Source organism: Theropithecus gelada, chromosome 9, assembly GCF_003255815.1.
Source record: "Theropithecus gelada isolate Dixy chromosome 9, Tgel_1.0, whole genome shotgun sequence".
Lineage (NCBI taxonomy): Eukaryota > Metazoa > Chordata > Mammalia > Primates > Cercopithecidae > Theropithecus > Theropithecus gelada.
In genome coordinates, this window is record NC_037677.1 from 54354173 (window position 1) to 54374552 (window position 20380).

The window sequence follows — 20380 nt, forward strand, 5'->3', positions numbered from 1 at the left end:
TCATATAAAATCAGATGGATTCTATAACTTTTTTTAAGTCATGCTTTTAGATGAAAATTCTGATTTTTTCTGAAATGAATATGGTTGTGTCTCTTTACTTCCCGCCAACATTTGCCTCATATTTCTTTTTCTGCCTCTTTGTCTTTGACTCGGTTATCAATAGTAAGATTAAGACACACTCTTTTTCAGTAGTTTCAAATGATGCAGGAGACAGAAGTAATACCAGTCAGGATGCAGCAGAGATATTTCCCTTTAACCACTCCTTTTTCTAGTGCATGATAGAGCTACACAGTGAAGTGTTTTTCCTTTATTGAATGTGTTAATAATTAAAGAAACAAAGGGTAAGGTGTCTAGAATTCTTATCCAAAAAGGTAGTTTCAAGCACTCTCATTTTGTCATTTTTATTAGGTTAAGCATTCATAGAACATGCATATGCATGTGAGTTGGATTCAGCCCATTGACAATTGTTGCAGAATCTAGTGAACAGATTAGATCGCATCAATAGGCTAGCACCTGAGTGTAAGCAATCCTACCTTTTCTGTGAGGTTGTGGCGGAGAGAGAGGGTGGAGGATTACAGGTTTAGACTATCAAGCTTCAAGATTTTATAGACCAGGAGAGAATGAAATGATATATTCAAAGTACTGAAAGAAAATAAAACCCCACCTGTCAATCAATAATTCTATACCTAGCAAAGTGTCTTTTATTAGTGAAGGAGAGATAAAAACTATCCCAGACAAACACATACTGAGGGAGTTTGTCACCACTAGGTCCACCTTGCAAGAAGTGCTAAGGGAAATTCTTGAAGTTGAAATAAAAAGAGGTTAAACAGAAACACAAATGTATACAAAAGTATAAGTTTCACTGGTAAAAGTAATTATAAAGACAAGTACAGTTTTCCTTTCCCCAAGATGGCTGTCTAGAGACATTGGACACCAGTTCCCCTCAGAACAAAGAACCAAAATTGCAGTTGAATAATCATGGTCTGAGTAGAATACTGAGGAAGGAGTGACTTGACCTACTGGAGAACCCACAGGAAAAAGCTGTGGTGTAGAAAAAGAAGACAGCAAGAGTTTTGCAGAGATTGACTGCCAAGGAACATAGAGTCCCATGGAGAGGGTAGGTGGGGGAGTTGCTCCCCTCACTCCTGTGGCAGACTATGGACGGCTGAACTTGTTGGAGAATGTCTCTGCACCTGTGAGCGGAGGCATTGCTGTCAGTGGCAATTTGGGAACTTCTTGAGGGCAGAGCATTGGGTGGCCAGCTCATGCAGGCTCACCCGCTCTCCTACAAAACCTGAGTTGAAGTGGCAGGTGCCATACTGGTTATGCACCCGTTATGGGTCTCTATTCTTCCCAGGGAATCTCAGCCCTTGTGTTTCTGCATCACTAGATCCTCCAAAACATTCCCCAGAACCCACTTAGACTGCAGCAACCACAGGGGATAGGTAGGACCCTGGGGGAGCTATGGGATTCCTAGAAGTCTAGCCCTCAGGAGAAGGGAGAGTGTGTGTGTCAATGTACCCCTTCAGATAAAAGAACTCAGTTAATTTTCTCTCCTCTGCCTGAGAGCTCCCCACTTGTGATAAGAGGCTGGCCGTGCCCCTCCCAGCAGAGACACAGGCATGGTGCTGGGGTCGGAAGGGGAGGAGTGTGGTTCTGCACCAGTAGGCAGGTGACACTGGTGCCTGGGAATAAACATGGAAAGGGAGTCTTCTCCTACCCCCTCACTCACTGCTCCAGATAGACCCTTGGCTGTCACTACTGGGAGTTGGCACAAGTGCACCTGGGGATGGCTTTTCAGGGCTACTGGGGACAGCTGCACTCCCATTGATGGGGTGCCTGCTGGCTAAGTCTTGCACAACGGGCAGAGTTTATCCTCCTCCCCATATGGAGCAGTAGCATTCCCATAGCAGAATGCAGATGAGTATCAGAGCTGCTGAGGGAGGAGGTTCTATCCCAAGGCCATTTTGATGGTAGCCCCAGGATGGGTGTTTTCTGCAGACCTCCATTGCATTGCAGACTGGAGATGAAGGACAATGTCTATCTGAATTGAAGGTCACAGGCTCTGGGACAAGGGTGTGATAAGAAAGTGGATTGCCTTCCTGCCTGCCCAGGGTGTGGAGCTGGTACACTCCTTACCACTCTGGTGGAGACATCAGTGCATTTCACCATGAGCTCCCCTTTCCACCCCCATCAGGGCAGGTGTTTCTGCTCATAATTTGGGTTTCCCAGGGGGAGCTTGGTTGTTTAGTTCCACTCAGTTTTGTGTCCCCCTCCAAAGCTTTGTGTTCCCTTCAGGGAATCAGGCCATCCACAGTCCAGCCAACTGCCTGTGACAACAGGGATTTCTGGGAGATCCCCTCCCAGAAAACAAAGACCAAGTACCCCTCAGCTTCTGCGACAGCCAGCTTTTACTGGGATGCAGATTAAATTGCACAACCAAATAAAAAACAGGCTGACAGAGGGTATAGTGCTAGGGAATGAGATAAACTTCCAGAGACTTCCATATTCCCAGACCCTCAGAAGGTAGTATTCCTGCTCATATGCCCAATACATTGCTACTACAATCAGCATAATAAAGCCGCCACACAAAAGCTATCTATATCCAAGGAACTCATACAGAGCTGTGACCCACAGAAGGCACCCAAAATTGAAGCCAAATGATCATACACAACATACAGTCACACCTTCAAAGAGGGGAAAATCCCATTCAAATGAGAGTAAGTTCAAAAGTAAGAAGTAACAACTTCTCTAGATGAGAAGAAATCAGCATAAGCACTCTGGAAGTATGAAAAACCAGTATTTTGACATTCCTAAAGGATCACACCAGCTCCCTAGCAATGGATTCTAACCAGCATAAAAATTTAGAAATAACAAATAAAAAAATTAAAATATGAATTGTAAGGAAGCTCAAGGAGATACGAGAGAAAGTTGAAAAGTAACATAAGGAAATCAGAAAAATAATTCAGGATATGAATGAAAAATTTACTAAAGAGACAGATATTAAAAAACAAAAACAAAATAGAATTTCTAGAAATAAAAATTTATTGAAGGAACTATAAAATATAGTTGAAACCTTTAACAAAAGACTAGACCAAGCAGAAGAAATAATTTCAGAAGCTGAAGGACAGTCATTTGAATTAACCTAGTCAGACAGAAATAAAGAAAAAACAAATTTTTTAAAACGAACAAAGACTTTGAAAAATACAGAATTATATAAAGTTACCGAACATACAATATATAGACATTCCTGAGGAAGAAGAAAAAAATTAAAAGCTTAGCAAATCTATTTAAGGAAATAATTCAGGAAAACTTCCCTGGTCTTGCTAGAGAATTAGACATCCAGATAGAAGATACTCAGAGAACATCTGGAAGATGCTCTACAAGAGAAACCTGATAAAGGCATATTGTCATCAGACTTTCTAAAGTCAATGCGAAGGAAAACATCCTAAAAGCAGCACCAGAGAAATGTCTAATCTATAAAGGAAAACCCAACAGACTAACAATGGACTTCTTAGCAGAAACCTTGCAAGCCAGAAGAGATTGAGGTCTTATGTTTAATCTTCTTAAACAAAAATCCTTCCAGCCAAGAATTTTGTATCCTGCTAAACTAAGCTGCATAAATGAAGGAGAAATAAAGTTTTTCCCATACAAACAAATGCAAAGGGAATTTGTCACCACTAGACCAGCACTACAAGAAATGCTTAAAGTTCTAAACATGGAAATGAATGGATAGTACTCCCCATCAAAAAAGCACATTAAAGTGAAAAACTCACAGATTATATAAAGCAATTACACAATTGAGACTAAAAAGCAACTGGGTAACAATTATCATGACAGGAACAAAACATCACATATCAATATTAACCTTGATCATAAATGGAGTAAATGTTCCACTTAAAAGACACAGATTGGAGATGGGTATGATGGCTTACACTTGTAATCTCAGAACTTCAGTAGGCTGAGGCAGGAGAATTGCTTGAGACCAGGAGTTTGAGACCAGCGTGGGCAACATAGTGAGACCCCATCTCTGTAAAAAATTAAAAAGAAAAATTAGGCAGGTGTGATCATGCTCACCTGTAGTCCTAGCTACTTAGGAATGCTGAGGCAGGACAATTACTTGAGCCCAGGAGTTTGAGGCTGCAGTGAGCTATAAATGCATTATGGCACTGTAGTCTGGGTAACAGAGTGAGACTATCTCAAAAAAAAAAAAAGTAGATATAGACTAGAAGATTGGATAAGAGTAGCATCAGCTCAGGGGTCCTAACTAGTCATGAGAGCAGTGCACAAGACAAACAGTAGCTAAGAGAACAGGGAGAACAAGCCTGAACAAGGCAAGGCAGAGGTCTGCTAAGGGAAATCCATCCCATAAAAGACAAGTGAGGCAGGGACTCTCTGAGGCCTAAAGCACCATGCAAAAGAGCAAGTCTTTCCAGGTGGCAGCTCCCTAGCTGCTGCTACTACATGCTGCTGCCTCTGCAGCCACTCTACCTGCCCCACCCCTGCCCAGGTATTTCAAGCAGCTCTCAGCTCTTTCCCAATATCTGGGCAGTGCTGTTGAGATAAAGGAAGAGGAGAAGTGGACACAGCGGGTCTTGACTCTTAAGATCTGCAGTTGTGAGTTCCTTTTGCAATCACTGTAGGTCATTGTGCAACTTGCTGGTTTCTGGACTCCTGATTTCCAGACATCTATAAAATACAGACACTAATGATGCCACTTAACTCACAGAGCTGCAGTGAGAAGGGTGCAGATGAGATCAAGGCCTGATAGTGCTCTGCAAACTATAGTGATGGATGTGCATAGTGTTGTGAATATCAGTGGCAGGTTTCCAGAACGCAGGTGGGGATAAGAGTGAGTGAGTCAATAAAGAAGAAAATTGCCCCACTTCTTGAAGGGAGTTTTTGGGGCTGGGCAGCTCAGGGTACAGGGCAGGCATAAATAGTGAGTGCCTGCCAAGCAAAGTCTAGTTTGTTTGGAGCTCCTGGGGCCTAAGAAGAAGAAACCTGTAAGTGTCTCTGTTCTTGCCTTCTTTTTATTTTTTCCACATCCTGCAAATATCCCCCTGCCAATCTGGGCAGTTCGACCTATTGGTGTGGAGGGTCTGTGTAGCTGTTTTGGTCTAGGATGCATGGATGTGGGAGGTGGGGAGCATAGGAGGTCTTATGGTGCTCTTCTGTCCCTTATTCAGTGGCCTCAGCCCAGGGGAGGATTTGCTTTCTGAGCTGGGGGTGCACAGGGTGGAAGAGTGGGTATGATACCATCTAGACCTGGGATGCCACAGTGAGGAAGCTTCGGGTGGAAATATGCAATTCTAATTTCTCTCTAGGCTCTTTTCTGTCCTGATTTCTTCAGAAAGGACAGTGGAAGAGAGACAAACCCAGGGGCCTACAGGCCTGGGTTCTAAACCCATCTTGGTGCCAACTGCCTGTGGAAAAGCAGGGCAAACGTGTTTTTCTCATAGCTTCGGGTCTTTACTTTAAAAAATATACTTACTGGAGTAGGTCTCTGATTTTCCAATCCATGTTCAGAGGAGACACCCTTTTCAATGAAATAGTGCTCTGAAAGCTTAGGATAAACTGGGCACTGCAGGGGTTGAGGGGGACTACGACTCTGCCTACTCCTTCTGCTGCCCCAGCTAAGATGCCTCATCTGAGATGCCTCATCTGAATCTTGGGTCTGAAAACCCGGGTCTGCCCTCTCTAAGGGTTCTTCAAGCCACAGTGGCTGCTGGTGCCTTCTGTGCTATCTTGAGCCTGTAGACAGAATGCCTATTGCCTTTCATTCTTCCCCAGAATCAGACATAAGGCCCCAGGGTTGAGGCAGCTGCAGGGCACAGAACACTGCCCTTGCCCTGGCCTGGGTCTGGCCCTTGGTGCTCATGATTGAGCCTCTGCCAGAACAGGTGCAGCCAGGTAGCTGCTGCTGGCAGTGAACTCACCCAGGTGTTTCTAGAGACTACCAGGATACCCGAGGAAGAGGTGAATTCAAAATTGAAAGAGGCTAGTGAGAAATAGGGGTCATCCACAGCCCAGAATCACCAACAGTCAGAGAAGAGAGCACTCCTCTGGGCAGGAAGCCCCCCACTTGCTACCACCCCAGTTGGCCTGGTGACCCCTTTCTTTGCACAAGTCCCTCTGGCTTTGTTCCTTTGTTCTCTTTCTGTTCACCTCTCCAGGCCATGCTGCTCTTCCTCCTCTCTGCACTGGTCCTGCTCACACAGTCCCTGGGCTACCTGGAAGCAGACATGAAGACCTACTCCCAAAGAACAGCGCCCAGTGCTTGCACCCTGGTCATGTGTAGCTCAGTGGAGAGTGGCCTGCCTGGTCGTGATGGACGGGATGGGAGAGAGGGCCCTCGGGGCGAGAAGGGGTACCCAGGTAGTGTGGGGCCCTGGGCTTATCCTGCTGGGGAGGAATGGTCATTGGAATTGTAACCAGCCCAGCAACTCTGGGTACTTTCTTATGCAAGTTTGGAGATGTGTTTCTTCCTCCCAAGAAGGCGAGTTCCACACTGCTCCACCAGCTGGCAAACAAGTGGCTGTGCTGAGCCCCCATGTGCCTCTTCCAGTACCCAACTGCCCTAGCTCCTCCTCTAGGATCCCCGGATCCTTCCCATCCCAAGAGCAAACAAACAGTGGTAAATTACTGATATTTGGGGCCTTCTAGAGCCCTGTACCAGCAGTTAGCAGTTGTTCATTCCAATTAAATGATGCCTGTGCAGGACATTAAATATTTTAAATATTTAGTTAGACACCACTGCATGAAGGGTGGGAAAAAATGGGGCTCCATGGCTCCATTCTCAAGCCTAATCAAGAGGATTTGCTCTAATACATTACAGGGAGAGAAAAGGAACTCACATTTCTTTGTCCACCCCTGTGCCTGGGCATTCACTTGAGTAGTTCATTTAATCCTCCCAAGAGTCTTACAGGGGACATATTAATCTCCTTCGACAGGTAAGAAAATGATGATGCAGAGAGGCTAAGTAACAACCATTCTGGAGGTGGAAAGGACGAAGGCTCTGCATCAGGCTGGCCTGGGCTTTACTGCTGGCTCCATCTCTACACCTGGGCGAGCCCCTCAGTGTCACTGAGTCTGTTTTTTTATCTGGTAATGGGAATGATATCTAGCACCCAGTGATGAATAATTGAGCCAAAGGCTTTATTTTTTATTGAGTCTTTGGGATAAAGTTGCATTTCCTGCTGTATCAAATAGGTGAATTATCTTGAGCTTAGCAGAGGTACTGATAAGTAAGGGAATTGTCCCTGGAAATACTGCTCCCCGCTTGTAGGGAAGGATCTGGGTCTTACTGGCAAGAAAGGAGAATTCCATGAGCCGGCATGAAGCAAGGGACCTCTGTGACACTGGGCAGGGCTTCAAAGGGATCACATACAGTCTTTAACTTTCCGGAAAGACGAAGCAACATCCCCAGGCTTTGTGGGGTAAGGGGCAAGTGAGCATCTGCCTGTCCCTTACAGACAGAAAGTGGCTTCCAATGTGAATGGGATGGGGCTTGGGGAGGGCTGCCCAGGGAGGAATCTCAGAATGGGGGTGGGTTTTGCCTTGGCAGCTCTTTCTCAGAGACTCCCAATTCAGTGTGGCTTCCAGTCAGACCCCGGATTTGAATCTCAGGGATCTTTCCCACAATGGCTCTGGGAGCTTGCCGCCTGAAGCATGGTCTCCCTTCCCCACACATGTGCCTCAACCCATGCACATTCCAGGGCCTGGCTTTGGGTCAGTACTTGGACAGAGGACAGTGCACAGTGGGGCTGCAGGATGAGGCTCCACTCTGGTTCCTCAATTGCAGTCTCTCCAGTCACTCCGCTGTTATAGGTCTGAGGGCTGGGTTCCCTCAGAACCCTCAGGATTCCCAGAATCCACCCAGAATAAGTCTGTGTGGGGCCAAAGTCTGTGCTCGTGACCAACACCCTTGCAGAGCTGGAAGCATGTGGTCCCCAGAACCTACTACGAGGAAAATTGGGCCTTGAAAGAAGAGATCTTTGAGCAGGGGTGGAGGGTGGAGCTTGAGTCACTCTGGTAACACCCCCGACATATCATGGAGGGTAAATATGACCCAGATCCTGCCTTCGGGGGGAGCAACTCCTTATTCCTCAGCACCTCCAGCATTCCTGCTCAGCAATATTCCATGGGGGAGTTCCTCCAGGGATGCTTATCTCCCCTGGACAAATCACACACCTTACAGCAGCCCATGAGTCCCAGCAGGACCACCCTGTACCCCTGCTGCTCCTCTGACTTTGGTGCCCCCACCCTTACTCAGCTCCAACTATTCAGCTCCTTTCTGGCCCTCGGCCATGCTCAGCCTCCTCCCTCCTTGGGGGCTTGCCATTTGCTCTTCTCATAGCTGTCCCTGCGGCTCACACTTCACCTCCTTCAGGGCTTTACTCCCCGATCACCCTCGCAGTGAGGTGCTCCCCGACCACCCTACCAAAAACAGACCCTACCCCCAACACACCCTATGCTTTACTGTTTCCCTGTGGCATTATATCTAACATACCATATGTTGTACATTTTGAATGTTTTATTATCTGTTTCTTTGAGATAGAGTTGAAGCTCTCCAGATAAGGGCTGTTTATCCCCAGTATTTAGGACAGTGCCTGGCATGTATTAGAGGCTCCAGAGATATTTGTGGAATGAGTGAATGGAAGATGGAAGGGGAGGAGGAATTTTAGGAGTCAAAACAGCCAAAAGGCTGGGCCATAAATCTCCACTTCAGGTGGCACTCGGGTGCAGGGCCAGGTCTCTGGGGACACTAAGATACACAGTGAGTGTTTCGAAAGGCACGGGAAAGCATTTGGGGAGGTGCCCCTCCTCCATCCCAGTGCTCTCATGGCCTCTATAGTTTGTGTACCAAGAACAAGTGGGCTCTAACGTTCCCTTCTGGAGAGTGGTGTTTTTCTCTTGGTCCATCTTCCTGCTGCCAGCTTGGCCAGGATGAGGCCCAAGCGAGGCTCCAGCTGGGGTCAGGACATCCTGCCTTGAGCACAATGTGCTGTTGGGTGTCGGGGTTGGGGCCCATCCTATAACCCTCTGTGCTTCCATTTCATCCCTAATAAGGATTGTAACCAACGGACGGACCCAGGGCATGAAATTCCACTGGGCGTGGAATTCAGATGTTTCCAGGTGGTGATGCTGCTGGGATACGCCAGCACATACTCTTCCACCCATCCAGCAAATTCACCCACAAACATATGCTTGCTTGCCACGGAGCCCCGGCCTCCTCTGCCATGGGAGCATGGCTTCCAACTCTGAAATGTCACTTCTTCTCTGCAAATCTCCCTCAATTCTCCTTGCCCTTAAAATCCCACTTTCTCTTTGAGGAAGACAGCTCTGAGTGTGTGAGTGCTGGGGTGGGGACGCTCGGATGAGATAAGGGACACTTCATGCGTTGTCTTTCCTCTCCCTTGTCTCACAGTGTATTATGAACCCCCTGCTGAGCAGGACCTGAGGCTAAGCTCAGATTTACATCTGACTTAGTGCTAGGTATAAAGTAGGTGCTGCATAGATGGCTCTTAGTGAACAAATAAATGAGCAAATGGACCAATAACTGAATGAACAAGTTAGCACCACCTGTCTGGTGCCATTTTTGGTAGGTTTCCCTGGTGTGTATATATATATATATAAGGGGAATGCAGAAGTCCATGATCACAGGTAAGAGCTGACAGATTGCCCGCCATCAATACAATGGCCTTGGGGCAGGGGAAGGAGCACAGCATAGAAGGTCAGACAGGTCTTGGCTTTAATCCACCTCCAACTCTGGAAGGCTTCTTCCTCATCTATAAAATGGGGATGTTGATACCCATTTCCTAGATCACCACTGGACCCGGGTGTGTGACAGTGGAAGTCTCATGCTCTGCAGAATCCTGAAGGAATGCTGGGGGCTGATCCCGCAGGCAGCTGGCCCTTTCTGGGTCTAGGGCCAGGTCTTTGTCCATTTCTTCTGCTGCTACAGGTTTGCCAGGAGCTGCAGGGAAAGCAGGGACGCCTGGAGAAGCTGGCCCAGTTGGGCCCAAAGGGGACAATGGCTCCATTGGAGAACCTGGACCAAAGGGAGACACCGGGCCAAGTGGTGAGCAACTGGGTGTCGACTTCTGGTGTTTCCAGGTGGTGGTGCAGCTGCGAGGATATGCCAGTGGGCACGCACAGAGCCCATCCCAGGAAGAAGGCACTGGGTCATTTCAGGACAGATAGGACCTGCTGTTGGGAGGACAACAATGCTGCCTCCCTCACCTCTGTTATTACCCTCACCTTACTACACTCCTCCTGCCAAGAGGCTTCATTATTACTGACCAGGCTGGTGCTTTTCCTCAGGACCTCCAGGACCTCCCGGTGTGCCTGGTCCAGCTGGAAGAGAAGGTCCCCTGGGGAAGCAGGGGAACATAGGACCTCAGGGCAAGCCAGGCCCAAAAGGAGAAGCTGGGCCCAAAGGTAGGTGGCTGGTCTGTGGCCGATCTAAGACGGGAAAGGAGGAAGGACAAGGGTCCATGATGTGACCTTAGGTGTGCTCAGAGTGCCAGGGAGAGCCCAGACCTCGATGCTGCAAAGGCCTTGCTATGTACCCTCCCAATCCCCACAATTGCAATATTTTCCTCTCACCCTCCACAGAATAGCCCCAGAAAGCAAGGAGAGTCTCCCCACTTCTCTGTCTGACCCTAAAGTTGTGGGCAAAAAGCTCCATTGCTAAGAAAATCACACCTGCTGAACGTACTCTTAGCTGTGTTTGTTCCTGTGTGTTCCTTCTTCAGGAGAAGTCGGTGCCCCCGGCATGCAGGGCTTGGCAGGGGCAAGAGGCCCCGCAGGCCCTAAGGGAGATCGTGGCATCCCTGGTGAGCGTGGAGCCCCTGGAAATGCAGGGGCAGCAGGTGAGCAGTGGAAAGAGCTGGGCTGAGCTGGGTCCAGTTTTCCTGTGCCTGCTTGGAGCTGTCAATGCCTACCCCCCAACCCCCAACCACCCATAAAGGCAAAGGTGGCATTGCTGGACCACGGGGAGAATCTGTATCCAAGAAGGGTGCATGAGGGGGCTCTGGGGACGGTTCCTATCTAGGGAGATTGGGGTCCTCAGCAATGGAGAAGTGTGTTCAGGGAAGGTTAGTTGTTGGGTGGCGGGGCAGTTTTACACAGCGGGGTTGATTGCTGCGTGACAGGGACAGTCAGTGTACAGAGAGCTGCATGGCTGGGTATTGGGGACCGCCTATCTATTTCTGGGCAATAAAGATAGTTAATCCATGTATGGGAAGGTAAAAATGCTAAAAAAAAAATGGGTACATAGCTCACCCAGTTCTTCTTTCACCCCAGGGTCTGCTGGAGTCATGGGTCCTCAGGGAAGTCCAGGTGCCAGGGGACCCCCAGGATTGAAAGGGGACAAAGGCGTTCCTGGAGACAAAGGAGCAAAGGGAGAAAGTGGGCTTCCAGGTAAGGTAGCAGCTCCTGGCTCAGGGAAGCCCCGCTGGGGCATGGGTGGGCAGAGAGGAAGCCCTCCCCATCCCAGAGGAGGGGTTCTGGGAGGTGTGCCCCATCAATGGCAGCTGGTGGGTGGAACTCAGGAAAGGTGGACAGGCTGGAAGACAGGAGCACGGGGCTCTGGTCTTTTTTTTTTTTTTTTTTTTTTTTTTTGAGACGGAGTCTCGCTCTGTCGCCCAGGCTGGAGTGCAGTGGCCGGATCTCAGCTCACTGCAAGCTCCGCCTCCCGGGTTCACGCCATTCTCCGGCCTCAGCCTCCCGAGTAGCTGGGACTACAGGCGCCCGCCACCTCGCCCGTCTCGGCCTCCCAAAGTGCTGGGATTACAGGCTTGAGCCACCGCGCCCGGCCGAGGGCTCTGGTCTTAGCTGCTTAGTACTCATGGGAAAGCAACCTGGACAGCTTCTCCATCCGACTATCAGGAAAACCACAACTGCCTTCCCAATTCATAGGACAGATTTGGGCATTAAAAATCCGGTGAATAGGAAACACATGAGTGTGTATTCCTGCCCAGCACCCACCCCCGGCCCCACCCAATGGAGATGCCATTATATTCCAAGACTTTAAAGTCACAGTGCCATCTGGTTCAGTGTTAGTGAAGTACAGGGAGCAATTTGTCCATAGCCGAACCATAAGACATCCTTGCACAGCAGGGGCCAGCTGTGTCAGCAGATGTGGGCTTGCTGTGGGTCAGTCCCACAATATGTGCCCACAACTAGACACCCTTCCCTTGGAGCCCAGACTCTGAGCTCTTCCTTCGCTCTCTGGACAAGTCTACTTGGCCATTTTCTCCCCTCCAGATGTCGCTTCTCTGAGGCAGCAGGTTGAGGCCTTACAGAAACAAGTACAGCACCTCCAGGCTGCTTTCTCTCAGTATAAGAAAGGTGAGTTCCTGGATCTGAACTTGAGCCCAACACTGGCATTGGGACCCACATTAGATCTTGACCTTGGTTTGGCCTTGGGCTGGGGCTAGACCTTTAGCTGGGCCTGAGGCAGTGCCTGCCCTGGGTCTAGGATGGGAATGAGCTGGGACCTGTGTAGGGCTGGACCTGGGACTGTGGCAGGGAGTAGGGCTCAGGCTGGGATGGGGCTAGAACAAGGCAGCCACCTGCTCCTGGAGCTGGAAGTAGACCCAAGGGGGCAGAGGAGGAGGATGTGGCCCCTATCACCAGCTCACCAGGCCGGCAGTAGCATAGTCAAGGCCATCAGGCTCCTGAACCACCCACCAACCTCAATGCCACCTGTGCCCTGAGACAAACTGTGTCCTGAGACCAGTGCAATTCACTAGAGCCTCTCTCCTGCCTACCCTGTGCTGGTCCCTCTGATAGACAAGGGGCTACCCAACACGGGCTGCATTTCTTACCTCAGAGGGGCCAGGTATGGGAGTGCCCAGTGATGCTGCTGCACATCCCAAGGCAGCACAGAAACCAGATACTGTTCTGGGAGCTAGGACTGGGGTTCTGCTCTGGGGGTACAAGGCAGGTGAGGACCTGACCTTGGTATGTGGCCATCAGGTATCTCACCTTAGACATGCTCCTGGTTCAAACAGGGGGTAGGCTGCTTCTGGGCTCCAGCCACTGCTGGGCTCTGCCTGCAGCTCTGGAGGTGTTTTATAGCAGAGTGTTTGCCCTGACCCTGGAATCCTGAAGATTCAGAGGCCTCCAGGGGCACACACCTGAGGGCCTGGTGCCTTTTTGAATCTCCACATCAGTGCCCAACAGTCCCTCCTCTCCTCTGCCCTTCCTGACATCAGCTTTGAATTCAGGCAGATCTCATTGAGCCAGAAAATAAAAGATAAAAGTTTTCTGAAGTAGTAGAGCATAAAGGGCTGACTGGGTGCAACATAGGTTTGGCTTCGAAGTACCCAAGCTCTGAGATGAGAGTTTCAAGCATTTGGTATATCTCTCTTTCTACATATGCTCTAATTCACTCAGAGGCACAGTGACAGGAACACACAGAGGAACACGTCCATATGTATCCGCTGCATGTGTGTGCACTTAAACACCGTCACTCACTCCACCTTCATCTACATACGTGAGCTCATATGTTGTCTATAAAGCACATACAAATATGCACACACATCCAGATGAACCTTACATACTCCCATGTACCTTTGGATAGATGCACATGTATTCAAAGGCATGCCCACATATGTGCATGGCACATAAACCTAGTAATGGTACATGAACTCTTAGGCTGACTTTGTTCAGGGCTGCTCTGGGTGCCACCCTGAGCCCATGGAGAATCTTAAGGACAATGAGTCAGGGTGCAGCCTGCATTCCGAGCAGCCCAACAAAGCCAGGGGCATAGCCTTCCCTGGAGCTTCCAGTCCTTTGCAGAATATTTCCATGCATGGGCCCAGGAGCCACAAGGACAGACCAAAAAGAGATACTTGACATGTCACGCAGGCAATGCTTTTGTGAAGTGAGCCCTCATTTTAGAGACGAGGAAATGGAAACCCTGAAAAGGAAAGTGACTTTCTCTTGCCCACACAACAGCCGTTGCCAGGGTGGATCTGAATGCCTGGTCTTCCAGTTACCACCCAGGGCTGACTCCAGCACTAACACCATTCCCCTGTGCCTCACTCACACATGCCCTTCAGATGCCCTCCTCCACTCCCTCAGCACCTCCCAGGCAGGCTGACTGGCTGGGGCATCACCCACGTGCGTACTAAGAGGCCGACATGAGGCCAGACCCAGAGCAGAGATTAGCATCTGGCAGCTCTCAGGTGTCCTCCCCTCTTCCCGTCTCTCCCCTTTCCTCACCCCGTCACACAGCAGAGACTCTCTCCGACAACCGCACATCCCCTACTGTTGTACAGGGTGACAGTGGGCTCGTCGCAGGAGTTTTCTGTACTCTCAGAAACTGGCCTGGTCTACACCGTGATCAACTTGGGAAAAGCTGTTCAATTCTACACAGTAATTGAGAAATTGATTCTGGTATATAGCATGTGCCGAAATAGAAAGAGCATGTCTGAGCTTTGGTGTCAGACTGAGTGAGGTTGAATCCCTAACTGCACGTTTGCTGCTTGTGTGACTTTGGGCCTCTTAGCTTCTCTCAACTCCAGTGCTCTCATCTGTAAGTGGCGAAGCATGGTGTCACCTCACAGGGTAGGTCATGGGGCGGGGGCTGTTCTGGAACGTCTCTCTTGCATTCTCTCTGGCATCCTGATGTGGTGCCTGTTTGGGAGGTCTGAGAGGCTCAGGTTGGAGCACAGAGGTCTCAGAGCCCTTGAACTTTGGCCAGGTGATATCACAACCCCAACCTGACTCTCTTCTTCTCCTAGTTGAGCTCTTCCCAAATGGCCAAAGTGTCGGGGAGAAGATTTTCAAGACAGCAGGCTTTGTCAAACCGTTTACAGAGGCACAGCTGGTGTGCACACAGGCTGGTGGTCAGTTGGCCTCTCCACGCTCTGCCGCTGAGAATGCCGCCTTGCAACAGCTGGTCATAGCTCAGAACGAGGCTGCTTTCCTGAGCATGACTGACTCCAAGATGGAAGGCAAGTTCACCTACCCCACAGGAGAGTCCCTGGTCTATTCCAACTGGGCCCCAGGGGAGCCCAACGATGACGGTGGGTCAGAGGACTGTGTGGAGATCTTCACCAATGGCAAGTGGAATGACAGGGCTTGCGGAGAAAAGCGTCTCGTGGTCTGCGAGTTCTGATTCAACTGGGGTGGGTAGGGCAGTGCTTGGCCCAGGAGTTTGTCCAGGAAGTCAAAGCTTAGACCCTCATGCTGCCAATATCCTAATAAAAAGCTGACCATCTGTGCTGGGAAGGACTTCTCTATAGAACATGGCCAAAAGGCAGGGCTGCTGCAGGACACCGCAGAGTGAAATGCGAGGCTGCCTTCACACTAAAACTCCATTCAGGGGAAGAAGGGGCCAGCCTGCTTTCCCTATAAGTGATAAAAGTGGGTCTCCAATGACCTTCCTGTCCCCAAACCCAGTGACTCCCTTTCAGCCCCTTTTCTCAAACCATCAGCTGCATTTGACCCTGCGGATCTCTCCCTCCTCTTTCAAGCACTCCCTCCTCCCAGCTTCATGGATACTCCTCTTGCCTGCTCTGACTTTTTTTTTTTTTTTTTTTGAGACTGGGTGTTACTCTGTCACCAAGATTGGAGTGCAGTAGTGTAATCTGGGCTCACTGCAAGCTCTGCCTCCCAAGTAGTTGAGATTACAGGCATGAACCACCAAGTCCAGCTAAGTTTTTGTATTTTTGGTAGAGATGATGTTTCACCACGTTGCTCAGGCTGGTCTTGAACTCCTGGGCTCAAGTAATCTGCCTGCCTTGGGCTCCCAAAGTGCTGGGACTACAGGCATAGGCCACCGCCCCTGGTCCCTTATTAGTTTTTTTAGCTTGTCCTTCTTTCTCTCCTTGACCACTTAATGGTGTAGTGCCGAAGTCTCAGCTCTCAGCTGTCTTCTTTTCTTACACTCACTCCAGAGATGAGATCATCCTGTCCCCTGCTTCAAATTCCTTCTACAGGCTGGTGGCTCCCCCAGGTATATCCCTATTCAGCACCTCTTCCTGAACCCCAGATTCCTCTAGCCAGCTCAGGCTGGAACCCAGGGATAAAAGGAGGCTCCCAGCCTCCATGGCTGCCTCTTATTTCAAGGTCTGAGCCCAGGAAGATGCACAGCATAGCAAGGTGACCTGGCAGAGAATGTCTGCCTCCCCAGCAAGGCCACATGGCCCTGCACTCAGTAGGCCCTTCCTCACCCCTGCACTGCCCAGGATCTCTCTCCATCCCTGCCAACATGACTGCCTCTTGACTAATGGGAGGAGTACCAGCTGCATAATCCTAAAGCCGTCTGAAATCTTAGGGAACTTTGGAACAAAGAGTCTCTGGCCAAGCTTGGATTTACCTCCAATCCTCTTCTTGCCTGGTGATTCCAGGAATGTTCTTTCCCCGCTCAGCCTTAGAGATAATCTAGTTAAATCCTCCTCCTCGTTTTCCAAATATGAAAACCAAGGCACAGAGAGGGATGAAACTGCAGGGACAAAAGGGGGTGTCAGTGTTACAGCTGGGTCATTAGCAAGGTCATTTTGACCCCAAAGCCTATACATTTAGGCCATAAATATATAAGCCAAAGATCATGCATATTTAGTTGATTTGACATATTGTTGCACCTAATGATTTAAATGACACCTGTGTTCAAAAGATGGCAATGACACCTGGATGAACCATGGCCCCATAAAAGGGGCAAACAAATAACCTCTCTCCCGATAGAAAACCAGCCACTCTCTCCTTAGGTCACACAAATCAGGGGGACTTCTCTTTCTGGATGGGACCCCCACTAGTCCCATCCCTCTTCCCAGCACTCCTACAAGTACATCTCATATATAGGACAGCATGTCTATAAAACAAAAGCCACACTTCAAGACAGCATGCAGCCCAGGTTCTCTGCTAAGATCTTTCTCCCAAATTTCTGGCAGCTTCTGAAATATAGGTCAATTACACAATAATGACCAAACTGCTCAGAGACGACACCTAAACACATTCATCGAGGGAGCTCAGAATGGCTTTTTCATTACAAGTAAGAGAAAACACTTGGATCTAGCATAAGCCAAGAGAAGTGTTTTTTTTTGAACCATATGGGCTCAAAAAGGACTAGGGGGACTCAGGTAACGGCATGCTGTCTCCCTGGCTTTTGCTTCTCTCTGTGCATCTTTGCATCTTTCCCTCTTTTGCACACCAGCTTCCTCTGCTTACTGGTCTCTTGACTACCCAAGCATTAAGAAGCATGTGTCCTAAAGACTGCTGCACAGAAATCAGAAACTCTCCAATGGAATCAATCGGAAACTCCTGTGGAAATGAGTCTTTCTGTCTCAGATGCCCACCTCTAGTCCAATCAACTAAACTTGGGGAGTGGGACCACATGGTACGATATGGCCACTGGGATAGATGCAAGATCATGATGGTCTGGGAAGACCCCCTGAAAGTTACCACTACCCACCCCAATACTTAAGCCAAACCTACTTCTTGCTAAGGGAAAAGTCAGCATAGTTGAAGTGTGTGGAGAGAAAAAAATCTCCTATGATATTGAAGGCCTGGAATGTGGATACTTCAAACCCCAAGAAGAATCTTCAGATCCATCAGTGCCATGGGCCACAGGGGTCTGGTTTGCTCTCCAGCACAGAGAACAAGTAGGGAGGGCCGCTTGAGATCTGTAGGCACAGGCTGATGAGAGTAGAGGACTGAAGCAGTTATTTCAGAAATTCAGGTCCTAACCCATTCCTGAGCACAGAGGTCTCCCCTGCACTAACACACATGGGCCAAGGTCAACACAGACCTCAGTGTCTGCCCTGCCTCAACTGTAGCAGTCAGGGTCCCTTGTTTAGTAGCCTGTGTGTCAAGTGATTTACGCTCTCAGGTGATGTTGTGACTCTCATCATGGACACCCTGAGAGCAGGCTGGGACCCATCCATGTCTGAAGCAGGGACTTTCACAGCAGTTTCATAGAGAAACCCCTGTTCAGTTGAAAAGTATATTCTCAAGTCTCATCCTGGTTTTCAACCTTCTGTCACCAACCCAGCCCACATTCGATAATGAGCAGCTGATGTGGAGTGCTTTGATGTTGGCTTTTCTAGGATCCTGTCAATGTTCTGAATGCCCTTGATACACATCACTGAAACTTGAGTTGCGTAAGTTCTGGGCATTCTCAACCACTCTTTCTTTCCAGATATTCACCTTAAAATTCAAGTTTAATGATGTGCTTGACCTTTTCAAGTTACCTACCTAGAGCAAAGAAACTAGTTATCTATGAGAGAAATACGGTCTTAATTTGTATGTCAAATATTTATCCAGGCATTGGATGCGACGATAGACATGGTTAGTCATGCCCTCATGATCCTGCACTTCCCTAACATAACAAGATGAGTAAGCTGCAGGATTGTTCTGGCAATGGACAATAGCAGCGCTCAGCAAGTGGATTTAGAATGAATGAATGGATGATAAGAGTTTTAACAGTGAGAATAGAGAAGATACCTCTCTTTGTGCAATTACCAAGCCACTCAGAGACCAAGGCAGTCGTCATTACTGTCCACTCTAATTGCCTGTGACTATTAGGCCTCTCTATGGCTAACAGCAGGCCTGGCATCTTATGGTAGGTTTTACCGCTTCTCGCCAATCTTTCACTGAGAAGACTTTTGAAGGCAGGCATTAACCTGTGATATGGGTCACTCCTGGGGAGAAGCAGAAAAGAGTGGGTATATGCTTCTGAAATGCCCTCTCGTCTGCTGCCATGTCTTCTGTGATTACAGACAGATTGGTAGATATAAAGTTCTTATACAAGGCCAGGTGCGGTGGCTCACATCTATAATCCCAGCACTTTGGGAGGCCGAGGTGGGCGGATCCCTTTGAGGTCCGGAGTTCAAGACCAGCCTGACCAACGTGGGCAAAACCCTGTCTCTACTGAAAATACAAAAATTAGTTGGGAGTGCTGGCATGTGCCTGTAATCCCAGCTACTTGGGAAGCTGAGACAGGAGAATCACTTGAACCTGGGAGGTGGAGATTGCAGTGGGCAGAGATTGCACCACTGCACTCCAGCCTGGGTGACACAGTGAGACCCTGTCTTAATAATAATAATAATAATAATAATAATAATAATAATAATAATAAAATTGTTGTACAATCAAACATTCTGGAACCTGAGCGAATGCATGGAAAGCAACTGCCCTTGGGGGTTGCCTGGATCTAGGCAATGGACTTGTACTCTGAGTGATATTTGGGGGTTGTTACTGCAGTGCCCATCCTTCCTGGATACATTTGAATATTAACACGTTTGCCCTCTATTTACTTAAAAGTCTGTAGGCAATCTCAGACTACTTGGCTGAAACACCTTTGAGCCACAGAGAGGGACTTATGAGCACCCTGCCTGAGCAGAATGGTCCTTATGTAAGTCCTGTTTGTAGGGCTGAATAAAGTGTTTTCAAGATGTCTCTAGGCCCTTTGATCTGAGGAAATTGCAGAGTGGCCTCATTGCCAGCCCTTCTACATATTTATTTTTAAATTCCCTTAATACTTCATTTGAGGGGTAAGTGCCTGGGGCCAGGCCAGGGCCGAAAGGTCAGATGACAACTTCTGTGACCAGAGGGAAGGATCAGGACAGGAAGGGGATGCTTGGCCCCCAGCTAGAGAGACAGCCCGAGAGAACAGAGAGAGGATGAGAGGGATGGGGATCCTGCAGAGAACCTAGACACTTAGTGCACCCCTATAAATGTTCACAGGAAAGAAAAGAGGGAGTGGGGGAGGTGTGAGGACTTCATGAAGTGATTCTAAAGCTCTCATGAAAGAATGACTCTCAAGGGTTAGGAAAATTGCTTAAAATAGGATAATTAGAATGGACTTGACCCATCATATGTTAGAGGGTTTTATAAAACTAGCATAATTGAAGTTGTATATTAATGACACAGAAGTAGACAGAATAATGAAAAAGAATAGAAAGGCTAAAAAATGGGTTCCAGTATGTATATATACACATATGTATCCTATATGCATGATAAAGAGAGAATGCCAAAATTATAGAAATACAATGACTTACCAATGAATCATTCCATGTTAAATAGTTAAACATTTAGAGAAAGTGTAAAATCAGATTATTTTATTACATATACAAATTAAAATTAGGAGAAAATATAAGTAACGATTTATGTAGTCTTGGAAGGAAAAAGAACTGTCTAAGAATGCTATCGGACAGAGGAACCCAAAGTGATAATATTGATATATCTGACTACATGAGAAACACATAAAACTTTTCTACTGAAAAGTAAAACACAACATAAAAGAAAAATGGTTATGTATTTGCAATGTACATAACAGATACATCAATAAGAAAATTATGAATATCCAAATAGGAAAATGGCATAAGAATGAGAAAAGGAAACCTAAGGAAGAAATACTAAT

General features: G+C 48.1%; 1 protein-coding gene across 1 annotated transcript; it reads left to right on the plus strand.

The window, feature by feature from the left end:
• The first annotated feature begins 4972 nt into the window (after window positions 1–4972).
• SFTPD (surfactant protein D) lies at window positions 4973–15249 on the plus strand. Its single transcript, XM_025397145.1, has 8 exons — window positions 4973–5006; window positions 6177–6378; window positions 9968–10084; window positions 10327–10443; window positions 10761–10877; window positions 11311–11427; window positions 12274–12357; window positions 14760–15249. Exons 2-8 carry the CDS (start codon window positions 6180–6182, stop codon window positions 15134–15136), a joined length of 1128 nt encoding a protein of 375 aa, XP_025252930.1. The 5' UTR covers window positions 4973–5006; window positions 6177–6179; the 3' UTR covers window positions 15137–15249.
• Window positions 15250–20380: the final 5131 nt, after the last annotated feature.

Excerpts from the sequence above, each read along its gene's own strand:
- SFTPD (XM_025397145.1), top strand. The coding sequence starts at position 6,180 with ATGCTGCTCTTCCTCCTCTCTGCACTGGTCCTGCTCACACAGTCCCTG. Across the intron at positions 10,444-10,760 it reads AGGAGAAGCTGGGCCCAAAG|GAGAAGTCGGTGCCCCCGGC; the intron begins GTAGGTGGCTGG and ends TTCCTTCTTCAG. Across the intron at positions 11,428-12,273 it reads GGGAGAAAGTGGGCTTCCAG|ATGTCGCTTCTCTGAGGCAG; the intron begins GTAAGGTAGCAG and ends TCTCCCCTCCAG.